Genomic DNA, 16,989 nt, shown 5'->3' on the forward strand with positions numbered 1-16,989 from the left:
AGAGGCCTCCTGCCTGACCTTGGTCAACTCTCCAGGTCTGATCTCCAAAGGGTTTAATCATATTCTTAATCTGTGAGCATTGTGGCAAGCTTCATACATCAAACTTGTGCTTTAAATGCTCTATGAAATGAAAACAAGAACTTCCCTGTCCTGCAGCTCTGCATTTGTAATGCAGGGACAGAATTACTTGTGTTTCTATGCTATGTTCCTTTCCTGATACGTAATCTTGTTTGCCATTCAGTAGTGTAGATTACCTGCTTTTAACAGATTGGTGCTGCCTATTTATAAATATTGTCTAGGAGATTTATGTCTAAGAGAATACAGGCATTGATGAATAGTAGCTTGCAGGCTATAAATGCAACACTTATTTATTGATGCTTTTCTTTTTTCTCCAGTATTGCTTTGTTTTCATTTCTGGTACCTCTGGTTTTCATTTGGGACATGATCATGCCAAAGTGTGCCAAAAGGCCTTTTCTGAAGGGTCTGGTATTCTGAGGGTAGTTCCAATCTTCTTTCCTTTCTACCCTCCTTCACATTTGCCTCTCAAAAATTCCTCTTACTTTTTAGCAGGTATTCAAGGCTGTGTCTGTCAGACTTTCTCCCTACCTGATTTTTGGGAAGCACTGTAAAAAATGCTGACCACAGCAATGAAAACTTTTTTGGCACAACCCACTCAGCTTCTTTGCCTCTTTTGGCTATGTCCTTAAGCACAGAAATAATAGATGAGTGTTTTGTTTTATTACAAAGACAACCAATCTTCTAGGGAGTTGATGAAAAGGAGTCAGTGACGCAAAGAGGGGGAGAGATCCACCTTGAATATCATTGGTTACACAAGCTTGGAAGTGTTCTCAGGTGTTCTCAGACATTTGGTAGGTGGTGGCAAAGCTGCCTTTTGAACTATGGTTTACAAAGATGCACTTATATATAGAAAAATGTGTATGTATGCCTGCACTTAATCCCATTTTACACATCCATGTGTAGCTACGAAGATTATGCACACACACAAGTATTAAGTAGCTAATGCTGCATTTGCCACCTACAGTGTTCTAATGCAGCAGAGGTTTTTTTCTTTTCCTCTTTTTTTAAATCCTGTCTTGCTACATATTTCATTCCCTTAAATGTGCTCACCAGTGGAACCATTCCTAACACTTAATAACACACTCTACCAGTGGTGCACTCTTCAGAACACTGAAATTGATTTTTCTTCTCTAAAACTGTGACCTGCCAGTGTAGCCTTTGTCCTGACTCCTAATAATACACAATGTTCCTGACAGCATGGGATGTGAGTGCAGATGTTCTGCAGGCATTGGAAAAAAGCAGCCTCAGTGCAATCTCCAGTGCTGTTGAAGGCATTTCATTTACTGCAGATCAATGTCTGCTTTGAAGAGGAATAATTAAGGTGTTTTGTTCCTTCTCAAAGGAATTCTCAAAATTAGGTTTTTGTATCATCCAATGCTTAATAAGGGGCTAGGTATGATATGCATGAGGCATCTTGTAAACTCATGGATGCTTAACACTTTTAAAATTCAGAGTATTAAGGTAACAACCTATCTTTAGGCAGTGACTTTAATGATAATGGTTAATATTGTAAAGCTGTTAAAAATACCACAGAGAATCTGAGCAGCTACGTATCTGTTCTAGAGCACCTTTGCAGTGGTGCTTCTCCTAGGATAAATTTTAAGAAAAATACAGTTCTCTTCACTGCCGTATTATACCTGCAGCACAAAAGATGATACTATTCATTCTGTAGCATGCAGACCTACTTCTGAAATTGTCATCCTAGCAAGGTCACAGAGACATTTCCATGGACATTTCCATGGACTTCCATAATGCTTCAAGGTTGGATGGACAGATTATTTATGTGCTGTTAGTCGTTGTTGTTAGCTTTGCTGCAAGTAAATCACAATTTGCAGACTTGGTGCAGAGATTTCCAGGGTCTGTGTAATGCAGATGAAGCAATAACTCCTTGTGGTCTTGAACTCTGTGGGTTTAACACCTCTGCAGTGTCAGACTGCATCTCGTTGTGTGGTTGCACACCCAGTGCTGTTCCTGGGGATATGAACCACTCTTTTTTCCACTTATGCTTCGTATTGCAGTGGCAGTGACAGCAGATATTGCAAAGTACAGTTAAGCGTGCTAAATGTATAATCCAGCTGTTTTTTAATGCAAGTTGACAGCTGCTGGCAAAGCAGGATGAAATGGTATTCTTGGAGACTTCTGCTACAGATCACAATCCAAAAAAAAAAAAAAAAAAATCCCAATCCCTGCAGCTTCTTCTCTCAGGGTTTATTCAGCTCTGTTTGGTGTGAGATGCACCATATTCCTTTACTGAATTAGCTTTCTATAGTGCTTGCTAACTCTCCACAATGCTGCTTGCCTATTAACAAAAAAATTCACAACAGCAGCAGTGTACAGCTCATGCTATTTATTATATCTATACATGAAAATATTACCATTTTTATAGATACAGAAGTGCATTTTTATATAGCTGATTTAGTAACATATTCCAGCTCTGTGTCTTCACTAAGAGCTGAAGTACATTCGCAGTCTGATATTTTACCTCATTGTCCTGAAGAAACAAAATGAAGTTGGCTTGTGGTAAGAACACCCCCACCCCTTATTTTCCTTTTCTCTCTTTGGAGGTGATTTACAGCCATAAAGAGGTAAATAGTGTCTTTCTGGCTGTGGTCAGGAGCCACAGGATCACAGCATGGCTGAGGCTGGGAGGTGCCTCTGGGCACTCTCTAGTCTCTCATCACTGCTCACAGCAGGTTTGGGATTTAAGCGTCTCAAGAGGATGGATGTTCCAGGGAATATGTAATATCTTCCTTATAGTTTTGCTCTGATGCATTAACTATATGGAAATTTTGCTAACTCAGAAGGTGTATTTAGGCTTGTTAATATGCTGTCCCTCTGTTGGACACACTGGCAGATCTACTTGTGAGTTTTCCAGGTTTTTGAAACTTTAAAATATTTAATGATAGCAGTGGTATTATTATGTGGATATGGCATAACCTGGGACTCAAGTTCATCTATTTCTGGATCACTTGTGTGCCCTCATTAAAATTCTATCTGTTTTCTTTGTCAGTGGGTTTCTTTTCTTCTTGCTTTTCAGTCGTTCTGGTGCATAGGGTAGGTGTGCTTTGGGGTGAGGAGGGCACTAGTGAAATCCTGATCCTCTCCTGGAGATTTGCCAGTGCAGTATGTGGGGAGTAAAATGTTTGCCTTGGAGGCTAGCTTAGTCTTGTTTAAATCTAGAAATATTATTGAATATGAACAGCCAATCTGTGACTCCTAGAAAAGCTGCTGGTTTTGTGACTGAGCAATTCTCTTTTCAGTAACTTCTTGACACAGAGACAACTAAGCCTTTTGCTGTCTCACAGGAATTGATGGCCCAGCTGCTTTTCAAGATGATGTTCAGAAGATAGGAGGTCAAGTGCAGATTCTCACTGTTGGACAGTCTAGCCACGATGAAGATGATGGCGAGAAAGTGGCTACTGGCCAACAACAGCAAAGCAAGCAAGATCTTAGAACAGCAATGCAGAAGAAAGGTAAGTAATAAAGCTTCCTTCATGTTCTCACTGCTTGCTTGATGGACATTGACTCAATTTCCTATTCTCACTGTCAGCCCTAGTCTAAGCACAGTTTGTTAGTTCTGGGTGTGTTCTCCTCAGAACCTGTTAGCCTCTATTCTGTTTCATAAAAAATCCAAAATACCTAAAGTAATATAAAACAATCAAGTTCTCTCATGCCCCAAGGAACAAGAGCTCTGCAGGTTCTCAGGGACATGACTTCCCCATCTGCAGTGCAGTGCCATTATTAAGGTACCAGGCAGATGCCAATTCTCACATCCATCTGTTCACATTTTTATAATGTACAAGTCTGGAAATCACTTACATGATGGTTAAAAACCAGCACAAAATAGCAAAATTCAAACTAGAATATGAATTTTAGTGGTGGGGTCAGTTACACATTGTTCCTGTTTTCGTAGTGTCTGTTTAGGACTGCAGAGGTGAAAAGTGCACCGCATTCTGCAGCATTTCCCACACAGAATCCTCAAATGTTCTGGAATTTATTTTTCTTTTTACAGAGGCATGCATGCTTTGGGAGATAGATTGTGTATGTACACATTCATGCATCTGCCTCTTCCTTCCTGCACTGTTATCTCCCCTTAGACACAAACTGTAGGAAGGAAAAAATAAAAATCCCCAAACCCTCACAAAGCGTTTTCTGAAGACATTTGCTTTGGAATTGTTCTTCTTCAGTGTACAGCTTTTGAAGCAAAGATGGCTCAAGCCAAGAGTGCTCTGATGCTTTAAGAATAAACTCTTTGTGTATAAAGAGCAAAATGTAAGTGCAAACTTGACTCGTGTAGAATGGACTATTCATACCTAAATGCTGCCTCTTGTCTGCAGAGCAGTTCTCACTAAGATTCATTTTTTCTGGGACGTTACCCTGCAGATGTGAGCAGCTCCAACTGAAATCGGCAGATTTTCTCCAAGTGTGCTATTTCCTGGGCATTTGAGTTGCAGGGGTGTTGGGCATGACTAACAAGTTCTGATCTGTGTGGTGATTGTGTTGCCTTAGACCATGGCTCAGAATATTTAATCATCCAGCACACTACTCAACTAAAGCTGATTGACTTAAAAAGTACCCACAGACTTTGCAAATTAGGTCACAGCACTCAGATTTTTACTCTGGGGACACTTCTGGGTTTGTTAGTTATTTGCCAGGTTATCATATAGTTTTATTCTCCCCAAATTTGTGTTTCATTTTCAATAGAAGCAGAGAGTGGAATTTTTTTTATTTGAATAGCTTCTGTATATTGTCAAATATATGATATGACCTTTCTTACCAGGTCTGAGTATATTCCTGCTCAGAACAGACACTGCTAAGAGTGAACCACTAGTGTGTTTCAAGTTGAGACGAGGAGGACACTTTTATTTAAATGGGAATACTGAAATTTATTTGTTTTTATTAACAACAGAACTATGCTGGCTGAGACACGAAGACAGGTATTAAAATAATGCCAGCATCATCTCTGTAAATTGTTTTTACTGTATGTGTATGGTTTGCTGCTTGATACCAAGAGAGGATGTTTTTGAGTATCCCACCATTAATGTGATATTTTTTGCAGAGATAAAGCTCTACATGTGGATTCCCACTGCCATTTCACTGCTTTGGGGCATGTCCTTACTGGCATGTCGCCTGAAAAGTGTTTAGAGTTGCTTTCTCCCATCAGGGCTTCTCTTGCATGGAATAGGAGCAGAAGGAGAAGTGCACAAAGATAAGGCACTGCAGAAAGGAACCTGGGGGCCCTGGTCCATGACAAGTTGAACAGGAGCCAGCAGTGCCCTGGCAGCCAGGAGGGACAGCCCTGTCCTGGGGGCATCAGGCACAGCATGGCCAGCCAGGCAAGGGAGGAGATTGTCCTGCACTGGGGTAGCCTCACCTTGAATAGCGTGCACAGTTTTGGGTGCCACAATATAGAAAAGACATTAAACTGTTAGAGAGTGTCCAAAGGAGGCCACAAGGATGGTGAATGTCTGGAGGAGAAGCTGTATGAGGAGTTGCTGAGGGCATGTGGTCTCTTCAGCCTGGAGAAAAGGACACTGAGGAGAGACCTCGTTGTGGTCTTCAACATCCTCATGAGGGGAAGAGGAGGGACAAGCACTGATCTTTTCTCTGTAGTGACAGTGACAGGACCTGAGGGAATGGCCTGAAGTTGTGTCAGAGGAGGTTTGGGTTGGATAATAGGAAAAGGTTCTCCACCCAGAGGGTGGTTGGGCACTGGAACAGATTCCTCGGGGCAGTGGTCACAGCACCAAGCCCAACAGAGTTCCAGAAACATTTGGACAGTTCTCTGGGAGACATGGTGTGACTCTTGGGGTGTCCTGTGCAGGGCCAGGAGCTGGACTCCATGATCCTAAAGGTTCTCTTCCAACTCAGCTTATTCTGTGATTCTATGAAATGCTAACTAGTCTCATGGCAAAAGCTGAATCCCACTGGATTTGCAGAGCTCTAATTCATGCCTGTTCTGCTCTTTGGCACTAACCTGGTGGAGAGAAACTTCTCTCAGCACGTGTCTCTCCTTCCCCAATGAGTCAAGCTCTGTAACAAGACAAGAGGTTATAGGCTACCGAGTGTGAAAGGAATATGCCACTTGCAAGAAAATGCCAAATGTTTTATTTGATTTCTCCATCTGTTGGAAATTGCCATCCTAGCATAATTTTCCTCCTGTAGGAAATATTCATCCTTTTAATTTCCAAAGTGTTTATCTGTAGAGTTCCTCCCTGGCAAATGAGTCACTAGGACAGAGTCAGACTTCCATAAGTTTTAACACTGAATAACTAGCATGTAATCCTCACTCTTATCAGTTGCCAGTATGTCTCTGTAAAGGGCATGGAATGAGCAATTGGGTCTTTGCCACCTGAAGTTTTGAGACTTAGGGAAGGGATCAATTTCATTTCTGGATTCCAAAACAGGAGCTCCCTGAAGTATTTTTCCCTGCAGGTTATGACCGCAGATGCTTCTAAGGCTGGGACAGAATTTTCACCACTAAAGTATTGATTGGTGGTGAAATAGTGAGCACAGGTGTGGAAATAAACCAGTTCTGTCTGTGCATATGAATTATGGCTTTATTGTGCAGCTGCCAGCTGAGGAGATGGACTGTGTCCATTACCCATGCATAGAGCTTAGAACACAATTTTCCTTATTGAGAAATAATGCTTGTGATTAATGAGTGTGTGATTAATAATGAATGAATTCTACAGGCTTTGAAAATATCTGTTGACCTGTGAACTCAGGCCTCCCTTGCATAACCAGGTCCTGTTGAAAGGTTTTGCTGTCGTGCTCTGTGGTGTATGTCAGCACTGGGGGAGCTGAAGAAGGGGATAATGAGAGCTTTCACAGGGCAGCTGAATGCAATGCAAGCATTGCTTATGCTCCTGGTTTACTTTTATACCCTCACTCTTACTACTCTGGCGTGTTTCACTATCCAGTGTGCATCTGGATATTCTAAAGGGATATGCACTGAAGTTACTGGAAGCAACAATAAAAGCAAAAAGCATTTTAATGCCTTTTTTGCCGTCTTTTTCTTCATCTGTTCCAAAATTTGAACTGAAGAAAACCATTACTGAATCTGTATCTTCTGTTTATATTTCTATACATCAGTTTGGTTTTGTTTGCTTGTTACAGACCAAGTTCATATTCCAGAAGACTAAACTACAATAAAATCTTTTGATGATGAGGATGCAGTAGGCACAGGGACTGAAGTAGAATCTGAATATGAATCTCAATACTTCTTTCAATGTTATTGACTCAATATTGTGTAGAATCTATGTGTATCACTTATGTTAATCAGGTTTGAGGGTTTTTATTTTGTTAGAATTCCAAAGTAGGCCCAAACCCCACCATGATGGCACATCACGCACAGAAGCGTTGGTGGCACAACTGCTCAGTGTGAATGGTGTTTGCTGAAGCTTCAGCTCTGTGATCCAGGGCTTTTTCACTTTATTCAAGGTACTGAAAGTGAAGATCACAGCAGGTATAAGCAGTAGAAGGTGAATTTGATGGTGCAGTGCAGAAATTGTGAATCCAAGCAGCAGCATTGTGGCCCTGTCCCAGAATCTTTTAGCCCTGTGTGGAGTCCTCTTGCCAGGTTACACTTGTTCACTCAATGAAGGGTTTGCAGAATCAAACCCTTGGATTTTTTCCTTTCTCAGATCCCCATGCAAATACATCCTGGTCCTCTTCCACCTCCCAATCCAGTCTTGTTGCCCTGGATCACGTTCCTGGTGAGTACAGAAGGAAAAAGTTAATTATGTCCATGCTGCTTGGCTGTGGAAATCTGCATTTCATTTATCATTCTACACTGGACTTACCCATAACAGGAGTTCTGGACCAAGTGATGCTTTTTGTTTTTTTTTTTAAAGGATAGAATATAGCCTGTAATATGTGGAATCTAGAGAGCTTGAACTTGGATGTGGAGTGGCTTCATCTGCATGATACTCTTTGAAAAACTAGGCCTGGCAAATGTCCCACCATTGATGTTTTTTGCTGCTAAGACCTATTTGATGTTCAAAGTTGTGTTTCTCTTTGAAATGTCTGAGGTTTTGAATTCCTTTAAAGTCAAATTTTCAAGTGCTGTAAGGCACTTCCCTTGGCCTGGGCTGATACTATTCTTTACATGAAATGATATGCAGGAGAACATTTCCTTGATGTGAATGTTTCTTCTCAGTCTAAGATGTACTCTTCAGCAGATCACACAGCTAAAAGTATGCTGTAAAAGAGTTTATCTTTTAATTGTGAGGGTTTCTAAGTGGCTGTGCTAGGTTGTCCTCTCAGCTCCAATTTCAGCTTTATGATTTTGTGTTGTGTTTGAAGTACTTGATAGGATGAAGATGATATGAATTTAGTTCTTAACCAGATATTTGCTCCTGTATCACTGGGTGACTAGATCCTCTCTGTGGAATGGAAACCATGATGTTTCCTCTCTCTTTTACCTGAATGTTTAGGCTTCTCAGGAGAGCTGCTGTCTGACCCATGTGTTCATGCTGTGCCTCACACAATGAACCACTCTCACACACCCCCTCACTCACCTGTGAGCCTCAGGGTGCAGCGGTCTGATAAGTGGTGTTTTACAGCAAGTATGGGCAGCTTCAATCTATCACTATTTCATATAAGTGTGCTGTTTTCTCCTCAGGCATTTCAAGTAGCATGAATTTTGATGAGGAAGAAGATGAGGAGGATGAAGACAGCTCCAGTTCTTCACAGTTAAACAGTAACACCCGGCCTGGTTCTGCAACGAGCAAGAAATCCAATAAGGTAATGGGAGAGTGGTGAAGAAGGGGTGTGCAAACTGCCATGAACTGTGTGATTCCAGGGACAGGTCTGGCTTTCTTGTTCTGTGCTTATTATGCACTAGAGTCTCTCCAAGGTGATTTACTGTGATACCTCTCAGGCTTTGCAAGAGCAAGTAATGAAAATAACGACTTGGAGAAAAGAATGGCAAATATTGTCTGAACTTGAATGAAGAGGAAGGCAAACAGTAAATATTTACCTTTCTACCTCTTGCAGGTGCTCAGAAGGATCTTTTGTTTCCATTGACTTTTTCTGGGCATTTTCCCACCCTGTTCTCTGCTACAATCTGAACAGATATTCTAAATCACAAAATCCTGCTAAACCAGCTGATGGTGCCCTGCTCTTTTATATACTGCCCTGACTTCTCATCTTTGTTAGATCTCTCTGGAGCTTAAAGTCTTGCTCCCTATCCCATTCCTTCCTTCTATTAAAGGCCACCCCTGTCCTTGAGCACAGCCTTTCTGACAGGAGTGTGGTGAGATGGGAAGGTGTGAGCCAGGGTTTGCTCTGTAAGCCCTGTACAGCACTCTGTCTGTGCAGCCACCCTGTTCTGCTCCATCAGGTGGGTCTGTACACAGAGCACCAGCAAGACAATATAGCCCTTGGTTTGATTTTTTTAGAGTGCAACTTCTATGAAATGCTGTTCCTTTGTGCTTATAACCTTGTAGATGGAAATTAAAAACCCCTGAATTTTGCTTATTGTTTTAGGAAGCGGCCTCAGCCCCCAGTCCTTCTACAAATGAGCCTCTCATAGATGTGGATGACCTGGAGGAGTTTGCTGTCAGACCTGCCCCACAGGGGGTCACCGTCAAGTGCAGGATCACAAGAGACAAGAAGGGAATGGACAGAGGGATGTACCCTACTTATTACCTCCACTTGGAAAGGGAGCATGGTAAAAAGGTCATAACATAACTTGAATGCCATACCAGTTGCATCTGAATATTAAAAAAAAATAATAAAAATCTGAAGGAGTCTTACAAAGAAAATGTAATCTATTTTGGATACATTTTTGCTTTTGATAGATCTACCCTACAGTCTTCCCAAAGCCAAGGAGCAGTATCACTTTGATCCACTGCCTTTCTTCATATGTCTAATCTTTGGCTTTAAATAATCCATGCATGGCACCTTTATGTGACTGCCAGCAGTTGGGGCTCTCTGCATTCTGTGGCCTGAAAAGCATCCACTTTCAATTCAGTTGGAAGAGCCAGAGCAAGTTAGAATGAAACATTTAATAAAATAGATCTGATTTGATTATTTAAACCATAACTAATGGAGTGAGAGGTTGAGAAGTCATTCTCCTATACCACAATTTTTTTTTCCTGGTTTTGCTAAATCCCAGGAGATCTTCTGCTACTTTGCTTGTGATGCTTGAAGACAGAAAAATTGCTTATGATTTCCTTATATCAAAGCAGGAATTGGTGTGTGCTAACCCCTTTAGCATTCTAGAATATGTTTTTTTGCATTGCTTAGGTGTTTCTGTTGGCTGGAAGGAAACGAAAGAAGAGTAAAACCTCTAATTACCTCATCTCTATAGACCCAACTGACCTGTCTCGGGGTGGAGAGAGTTTTATTGGAAAACTGAGGTAAACAGTGATAAGTTTAGGAATTTTCTTTATATAATGTAAAGTTTATTTGATATTAAGAAGCCTGTAATCCACTGTGTCTTCTTAGCTAGAGGAACCAGTATCCAAGGCATGTTTTCAAAAACGTCTCAAGTACTTACAGGATCACATTTTATTAAAAGTCATCAGGACTGAAGCTCTTAAGTGCTCAAAGGCCAAATTCTCAAGGGTGTACCAGCACAACTTATCTTAATGGAATTCTCAGAAGTGCATGAGTACATTGTGTCTAGCCTCTATTGATATAAATACTTTGGAATGCACTGTTTCACAGTCTGAAAATCCCTTTGGCTTTGCCTGTTCCTCAAGGTCCAAATTAGTTATTTACAGGTAGTGGAATTATTTCAGAACCACGTGTTCCTTTCCTGTCTGTCCCCACGTTGTAAAGCCAGTCTGCTGTTGAACTCACCGTGGAGCCTCTGGGTGTATGTTCAGATCATCTGTGCCTGCGCTGTATTTTGCACTTCTTTCCATTGCAGTAGGAGAGATTTGATCTCACTAATGGCTTTATAAAAGTTACTCCCTATATTCTAACAGAGTTCAGTAGTCAGGTAAGAAAGCAGACGGTTTTGTAGCGAGTAAGTGTATTTTAAAAACCAAGCAGACACACAAAATAACCCCACCCAAGTGTTTCCTTACAGCTTTCTTGTATTTCCTAGTTTGCAAGATGTTATCAGAAATCTCTAGCATGATGGTAAGGGACCTTTAGTATACACTTCGGTATTGTACCTTTACATTTTTGTCATTTTGCCCTTTAATCTAGGAATTGCCATGTAGCTGGGATTAGAAATAACAACTCTCCATACTCAGTATTTACCTTTCCTCTGGGGCCACAGTGCAGTAAAGGATAGATGTCTCAGGCAGCATTGCTGACAAATGGTGATTGGATTTTCCATTTTTTTTTCTTGGTAGATCAAATCTTATGGGAACTAAGTTTACAGTTTATGACAATGGAGTAAATCCAATGAAAACAACATCCAGCCTGGAGGCGAGTACCCTGCGTCAGGAGCTAGCTGCTATTTGTTACGTAAGTACTGCTCACAGGCACAGCGTGCAGGAAGGGCAGCTCACTTTCTGAAGCAGCACACTGAATTTCCTTCTCACTTCTGATTATGTAAATCAGCATTCAGACTTTGATGTAACCAGGCAGCTGATCTCCACCAGAGAAACCGGCAGGCTCAGTGCAAAGCAGAGGTGAAAAGCCTTGTGCACTGTACAGGGTTGCCCAGTTCTCACCTTTGGTGAGAAGGAGGTGTTGAAGTTCTTACATAACCCTCTAGAAAGGGCAGGATCACAGCCTGCAGGCACCACCTGAGGGAACCTCCTGAACTGGGAAGAGCTGTGCACATGGCATTACTGCTCTAAAGTATGATTGTTTGCTATGGTGTTTTGGAGGAGGCCTCTCTGATCCAAACCACTGGTGGCTGACAGCTAGGTCTGCAGCAGCTGAGATTGGGATAAAAATTCTAAAACTCCTTTTTACCATGGGAAAAACCCAAGTAAAATCCAAAATTTGATTGAATGAGAGAAATCAGACTCTTACAGGAGAGTAAGTAGCATTTGTCAGGAGCAGTACAATCAAGACTTGAAGCACAGTTGCTGTTGTTTTATGATTGCTGAATGAATAACGTTTTTGGTAAGAGTGTTCTTTCTGTCCAGAAATATTTGGGCCCAAGAAAAACCCTTCCAGTGAAAACTGGTATGTACACTGCTACAGAAAGTCTTCTGGTTTCACAAATCAACAGCTTCAATAAAAATATCCAAGAATGACTTTTCTGAAGAGTTCCTGCCCAGATCTAATCAAGGATGCCTGGAAATCTGTAAGGCTGAGGTCCACCACATACCCAATGTATGCACAGAATGTGTTCCCAGAAGGGTGAACTTTGGGCTGTGGAAAGCAATGCATCTGGAAGATTTCCATGAGCTAGGAAGCTCAGAGCCATCTCTTCCGTGCAAAGTGCTAGGAGTTCTGAAGGAGGGCAGTATTAGCTGCCAGCACATTCTCTTCCTGCTGCTTAGGATGCAGTTTTAATGTGGCAGATGAGCAGATACATATCCCTCCCTTCCTATTGGATTTAAAGTTCTGAGAATTTCCAAAAACTCAGCTTGCAGGATCTAAAACGAGACTCCAGAATTTGAGGTTACTTTAACTGAAGTCTCAGTAGAAGCCCAGCAGAACATACATGTTTAATAAAGGTAGTTTTATGGTTTATATAGGATGGCATTCCCTGGAGCCAGGCAACTAATCTGGTGCAAACTGGAAATGCAAAAAGAAAACCAAAGCAAATTAAAGAAAAAGTTATATATTGAGAAATGCAGGCATTGCTTAAGTCAACAACAAACGATACTTGAATGGTGAACAATACCAAATAAAAGGCTGTTGTGGTCAGCAGAGGTAATTAGAAGTATGAGTGCTGGAAAACCAAACCATAGCCACTGTTTGGAGAATGGGGCTGAGATAAACTGCTTTTATTTGTCTGTAATCAGCAGTTTGAAACTGGTACATTTGTATAAGAAAATTACTTTTTCCATTGATATTTTAGTACTGATGGAGTAAGGCAGCAGGCTTGCAGGTGTGCGCTGTGGCCAGAGGACAAAAGGAAATTTGAATTGTCTTTCATTTCAAACTAGCCAGGTTTGCTGAAGTGAGATTATTGTTCCTGGCTGCAGCAGAACCAGAGCAGAGAGTGCCAGGAAGAGCAGAGCCAAAACACCCTTGTCTTAAGGCAGTATTTTAATTCCTGCCCTGAGATTTCCCCTGCAGCAAAAGTTATAAAAACACTACCTTGAAAGTACCTCTCACTGTCCCTCAGCTCATCTGAGCAAAGTACCCATGTGGAGATCAAGCTGTACCCAACTTACTGAGCATGACCTGCTTAATCATCTCAGCAGGTGTAATTTATACAGGCAAAAGTGGTGATGCATCCGTGGCTGACTGTGGGATAAATGTGGTGGGGGCTCTCTTTGTGGAGCTCACCTTAAGATGTGTTTCAAGCAACAGGAACAAAGCTAGGCAAGGTCAGATCTTCCTCGGGTGCTGTTGACTTTTACTCCCCCTGTGTTGGCAGCCAGCATATTAATAAACCTGCAGCAGCACCTAATGGCTGATTGCAGAATTGTTGTCAAAATTTAACCAGTGAGCAGTGAGCAGCAACTGTGCCACTGGCAGCAGGATTTTCTGTGCTGGATTCCACAGTATCTCACAGTTCAGCTTGTGTCCCATTCCACAACATTCACATTTGTATACTCTGAGGTGTGGCTCAGGTTTCAGTACAGTAGTAAGACTCTGTGTTCCTACTCAAGCCTCAATCACTTGCATTGTGCTCCTCCAGTGTTGTGAGTTCTGTGAGCTGGGCCTTCCTTGGAATAGTAACTTCTACAGAGAATTTTAAGGACAAGGCACAGCTGTATGAAACAAGCCCAGGAAGGGAAGTGACTGCAAGAAAATGGGGGTAATAAAATCGTTAATCTCCTGGGAGCTGCTGAGATATTCACCTTGCTGCTTTTATCATGGCAGCTATTGCCACTAAAGCAACATGCTTACATAATTATTTGAAAGTATGAAATATTCTAAAGGCAGCCCTGGGGAGAAGCTCTTGCAGCCCAGTTTATTGTAAGGTTGATTGGATGGGCTAAGGCAGAGAGTGCAGCAATCCTGGGATAAGTCCTGAGCTGATAAAAATCATTGGTGTCCTGGTTGAGTCAGTTAGTACTTTGCTAGTGAGCAACATTTGTGTTCCTCTGTAAACCAAGACTGTCAGTGGCATTAAAATGGTGCAAAATCAGAATTTGGTTTATGTTCCCCTAATAATACCCTTTGTAGTCTTAAATTTCCACACACAAAAGAATGGAGGAGGGAAATAAAAGAGAAGCAGGGAGTGAAGCAGGAGGTGAGGTAATTTTAATCATTCTCCTCACATATTCCATGTTTATATAATGTCAGTTTGGTACTGTGAGTTTAGCAAAAGGGTAGCATTTGCCAGCACAGTGTGTGATAATTGGTGACGGTGGTAATTGCAACTAGTAACCATTCTCTTATCATCTGCCAGAGGTACCAATTTCAGTGTTTCTGAGTAAACCCAAAGAATATAGTGCTGTTTTTATCCTCTGCTTGCTGGGAGGGAAGTGATTCAGCACTATTATTTAATTTTACCTTCAACAATGTCTTCAACCAGTCAGCATCTAAATTAATTATGTACAGTATAACTGCAGCTCAAGGAGAAGAAAAGCTTGTAAGGCATAGCAGAGAAGCCCAAAATTGTCAGTACTTAGTGGAAAATAAGCATAAGCATGAATCTTTTCTTAGAACTTGTCCTCTGCTGAGCTGAGTCTCTCCTACTTATAAAATCTGCTGGCAGTCATACCAGTTTTCATCTTGCCATGATGCAGAACCAACTGAACTGATAACATGTTTTACTCTGCCAAAGGAGGGGACATGAATGATTCAGAAAAAAGGCAGGATCTTCCCATTAATGTGCAGATTTAGGAAGATATATGAATATGCCTGGATTGCTTCAGGAGCATGCAGTAAAATCATCCAATAGAATGTCTCTTGCATGCATGCAAATCTTAAATGAGTTGTGGAAAATCTCCAGATGATTTGCTGGAACAGGCAAAGTTATTTCAAAGGTGTGGTGATGTCAAAGCTGTGGGTATTTTAGGTGGGTATTTTCAGATGTTTCCAGTGGGTTGAGATACATGGCTTTTTGCTTGCAAAAATAGATGTGTTTTAATAAGTTTAGTGTTCCATGAAATCAGGACATTTTAATTAAAAATATAAAAGCAGAAACAGCTGAATTAATCACTTTTAAATGTCCCAGTGGTAAAAACACACCAGCTGGAGCCTAGGGGTGTCTGGTTCTTAGCATCCTGTGGTATGTTGCTGGAAACAATGGGGATGTTCTTCCTGAGATTCCTTAGTGCATCTCCAAAGCCCTTCATTTCAGTTTGGCAGATGGGGAAAAAAATACACGTGACTGAAAAATCCTATACAAAACATGAGGAGATGGACTTCAAGGTGTCACTGTTTCATTCACTGGGTTAATGCTAAAACTGTGTTTTACTGGAAAATACTGCTCTTTACCTTTTCTAGTTCTCTTGTGAAAAGCTGGTCAGGAAAGCATCAGATCACTTTTGATGGAAGAATTTGTATTTTCCATGGGTTTATTTTTGATGCCCATGTGGTTTCTTTACTTTCCCTGTCTTCATAGCTAGAAAATTTGCCATTATGCTAATGTGTTTGGTTCTTTTACCATGGTCATTTCTAAGCAAACTTTGAAAACCACAGCACTGCTATCAGATGTTCTGACTAGCATTTTGTTTGCTTTTGTGCTGGCTCTGGAATAAATGGAGCTGATCCCATATATTTAATTTTGTCTCACATCAATATGTGTGTCTACATTTTATGATTTTTAAATTGCAACTACTTTATTTTGGGATCTAGCAGTAGCCAAGCAATCTGGTTAATTCATATCCTTTCTTAACAAAGGGATTTTAAAAAAAAATTACATTAAGGTTCCTGGCAGCCAGTGTTAGGAGTGTTTTTGGAAACCTCTCTATTTCCATTTTTCCTGTTGTCGGAGCTTCTAAGACAAAGCTAGAATGTTTGGCAGTGCCAGTGAAGGTGGGAGTTTCAAGATGTTTTTTGAGTTGACTAACAAATAAGTTCCCTGGGCTGCCACAGTGCCTATCTGCTGAAAAAAATTAACTTTAAAATAAAAACATGATGAAATCTTTTCTAAACATTTTTAGGAAACAAATGTCCTGGGGTTTAAAGGACCTCGTAAAATGAGCGTGATCATACCAGGAATGAATATGGATCATGAAAGAGTTTCCATCAGACCACGAAATGTAAGTTTTACCAGCAGCCAGTACTAAGAATTACTTGAATTCTTTTTCAGGTAGAGTTGGGGTTTTTTATTTGCATTTCTGAAGGCCTAGAAGTTAATAAAATAGTATTCAAGCAATTGCAGAACAACGGGAGGTGTGACTACTTATGTTACTCACAAAAGCTTTACAAATAAAGTATTTTGATAACAAAAGGTACAACTAATATTTATCAAACTTCGGAAAGGACTCAAATGCACATTTGCATTTAGATCCTCACAGTTCTCAGTTTCATTTATTGAAGTTTTGACGGTTGAGAATTTAGTCTTTGGGCCAGGATTGATGAATTTTTTCTTCTCTGCTAATGTGTTTTTTATCATGCGAGCATGTTAAACTGAAGAGTGTATCTGTGGTGTGTGCAGGAACATGAGACACTTCTTGCAAGGTGGCAGAACAAAAATACAGAGAGTGTCATTGAGCTGCACAACAAAACCCCAGTCTGGAATGATGACACCCAGTCCTATGTTCTGAATTTCCATGGTCGAGTCACCCAGGCCTCGGTGAAGAACTTCCAGATTATCCATGACAATGATCGTAAGTGGAGCTCTCTGCCTGTAAGGTGTAGGAACAGCACTGCATGCACAGTCTGGGAGGGATTCAGGTTGTCACCTGAGCAGGTTTA

At 41.0% G+C, this 16,989-nt stretch overlaps 1 protein-coding gene across 6 annotated transcripts in view; it reads left to right on the forward strand.

The window, feature by feature from the left end:
* Positions 1-16,989, forward strand: part of TUB (TUB bipartite transcription factor) — a 144,361-nt gene that overhangs the window by 115,186 nt on the left and 12,186 nt on the right. For 4 of the 6 annotated variants that reach the window (XM_077784282.1, XM_031505069.2, XM_077784281.1 and 1 more), the window contains 8 exons: positions 3,384-3,551; positions 7,725-7,796; positions 8,705-8,826; positions 9,571-9,762; positions 10,333-10,445; positions 11,394-11,508; positions 16,233-16,331; positions 16,730-16,901. In XM_077784282.1, coding sequence (XP_077640408.1) covers positions 3,384-3,551; positions 7,725-7,796; positions 8,705-8,826; positions 9,571-9,762; positions 10,333-10,445; positions 11,394-11,508; positions 16,233-16,331; positions 16,730-16,901 — 1,053 coding nt within the window. The remainder of the gene's footprint in view (positions 1-3,383; positions 3,552-7,724; positions 7,797-8,704; positions 8,827-9,570; positions 9,763-10,332; positions 10,446-11,393; positions 11,509-16,232; positions 16,332-16,729; positions 16,902-16,989) is intronic. The other 2 variants (XM_021529503.3, XM_021529502.3) reach the window with 1 other exon arrangement.

This window comes from Lonchura striata, chromosome 6 (assembly GCF_046129695.1).
Source record: "Lonchura striata isolate bLonStr1 chromosome 6, bLonStr1.mat, whole genome shotgun sequence".
NCBI classification, from domain to species: domain Eukaryota; kingdom Metazoa; phylum Chordata; class Aves; order Passeriformes; family Estrildidae; genus Lonchura; species Lonchura striata.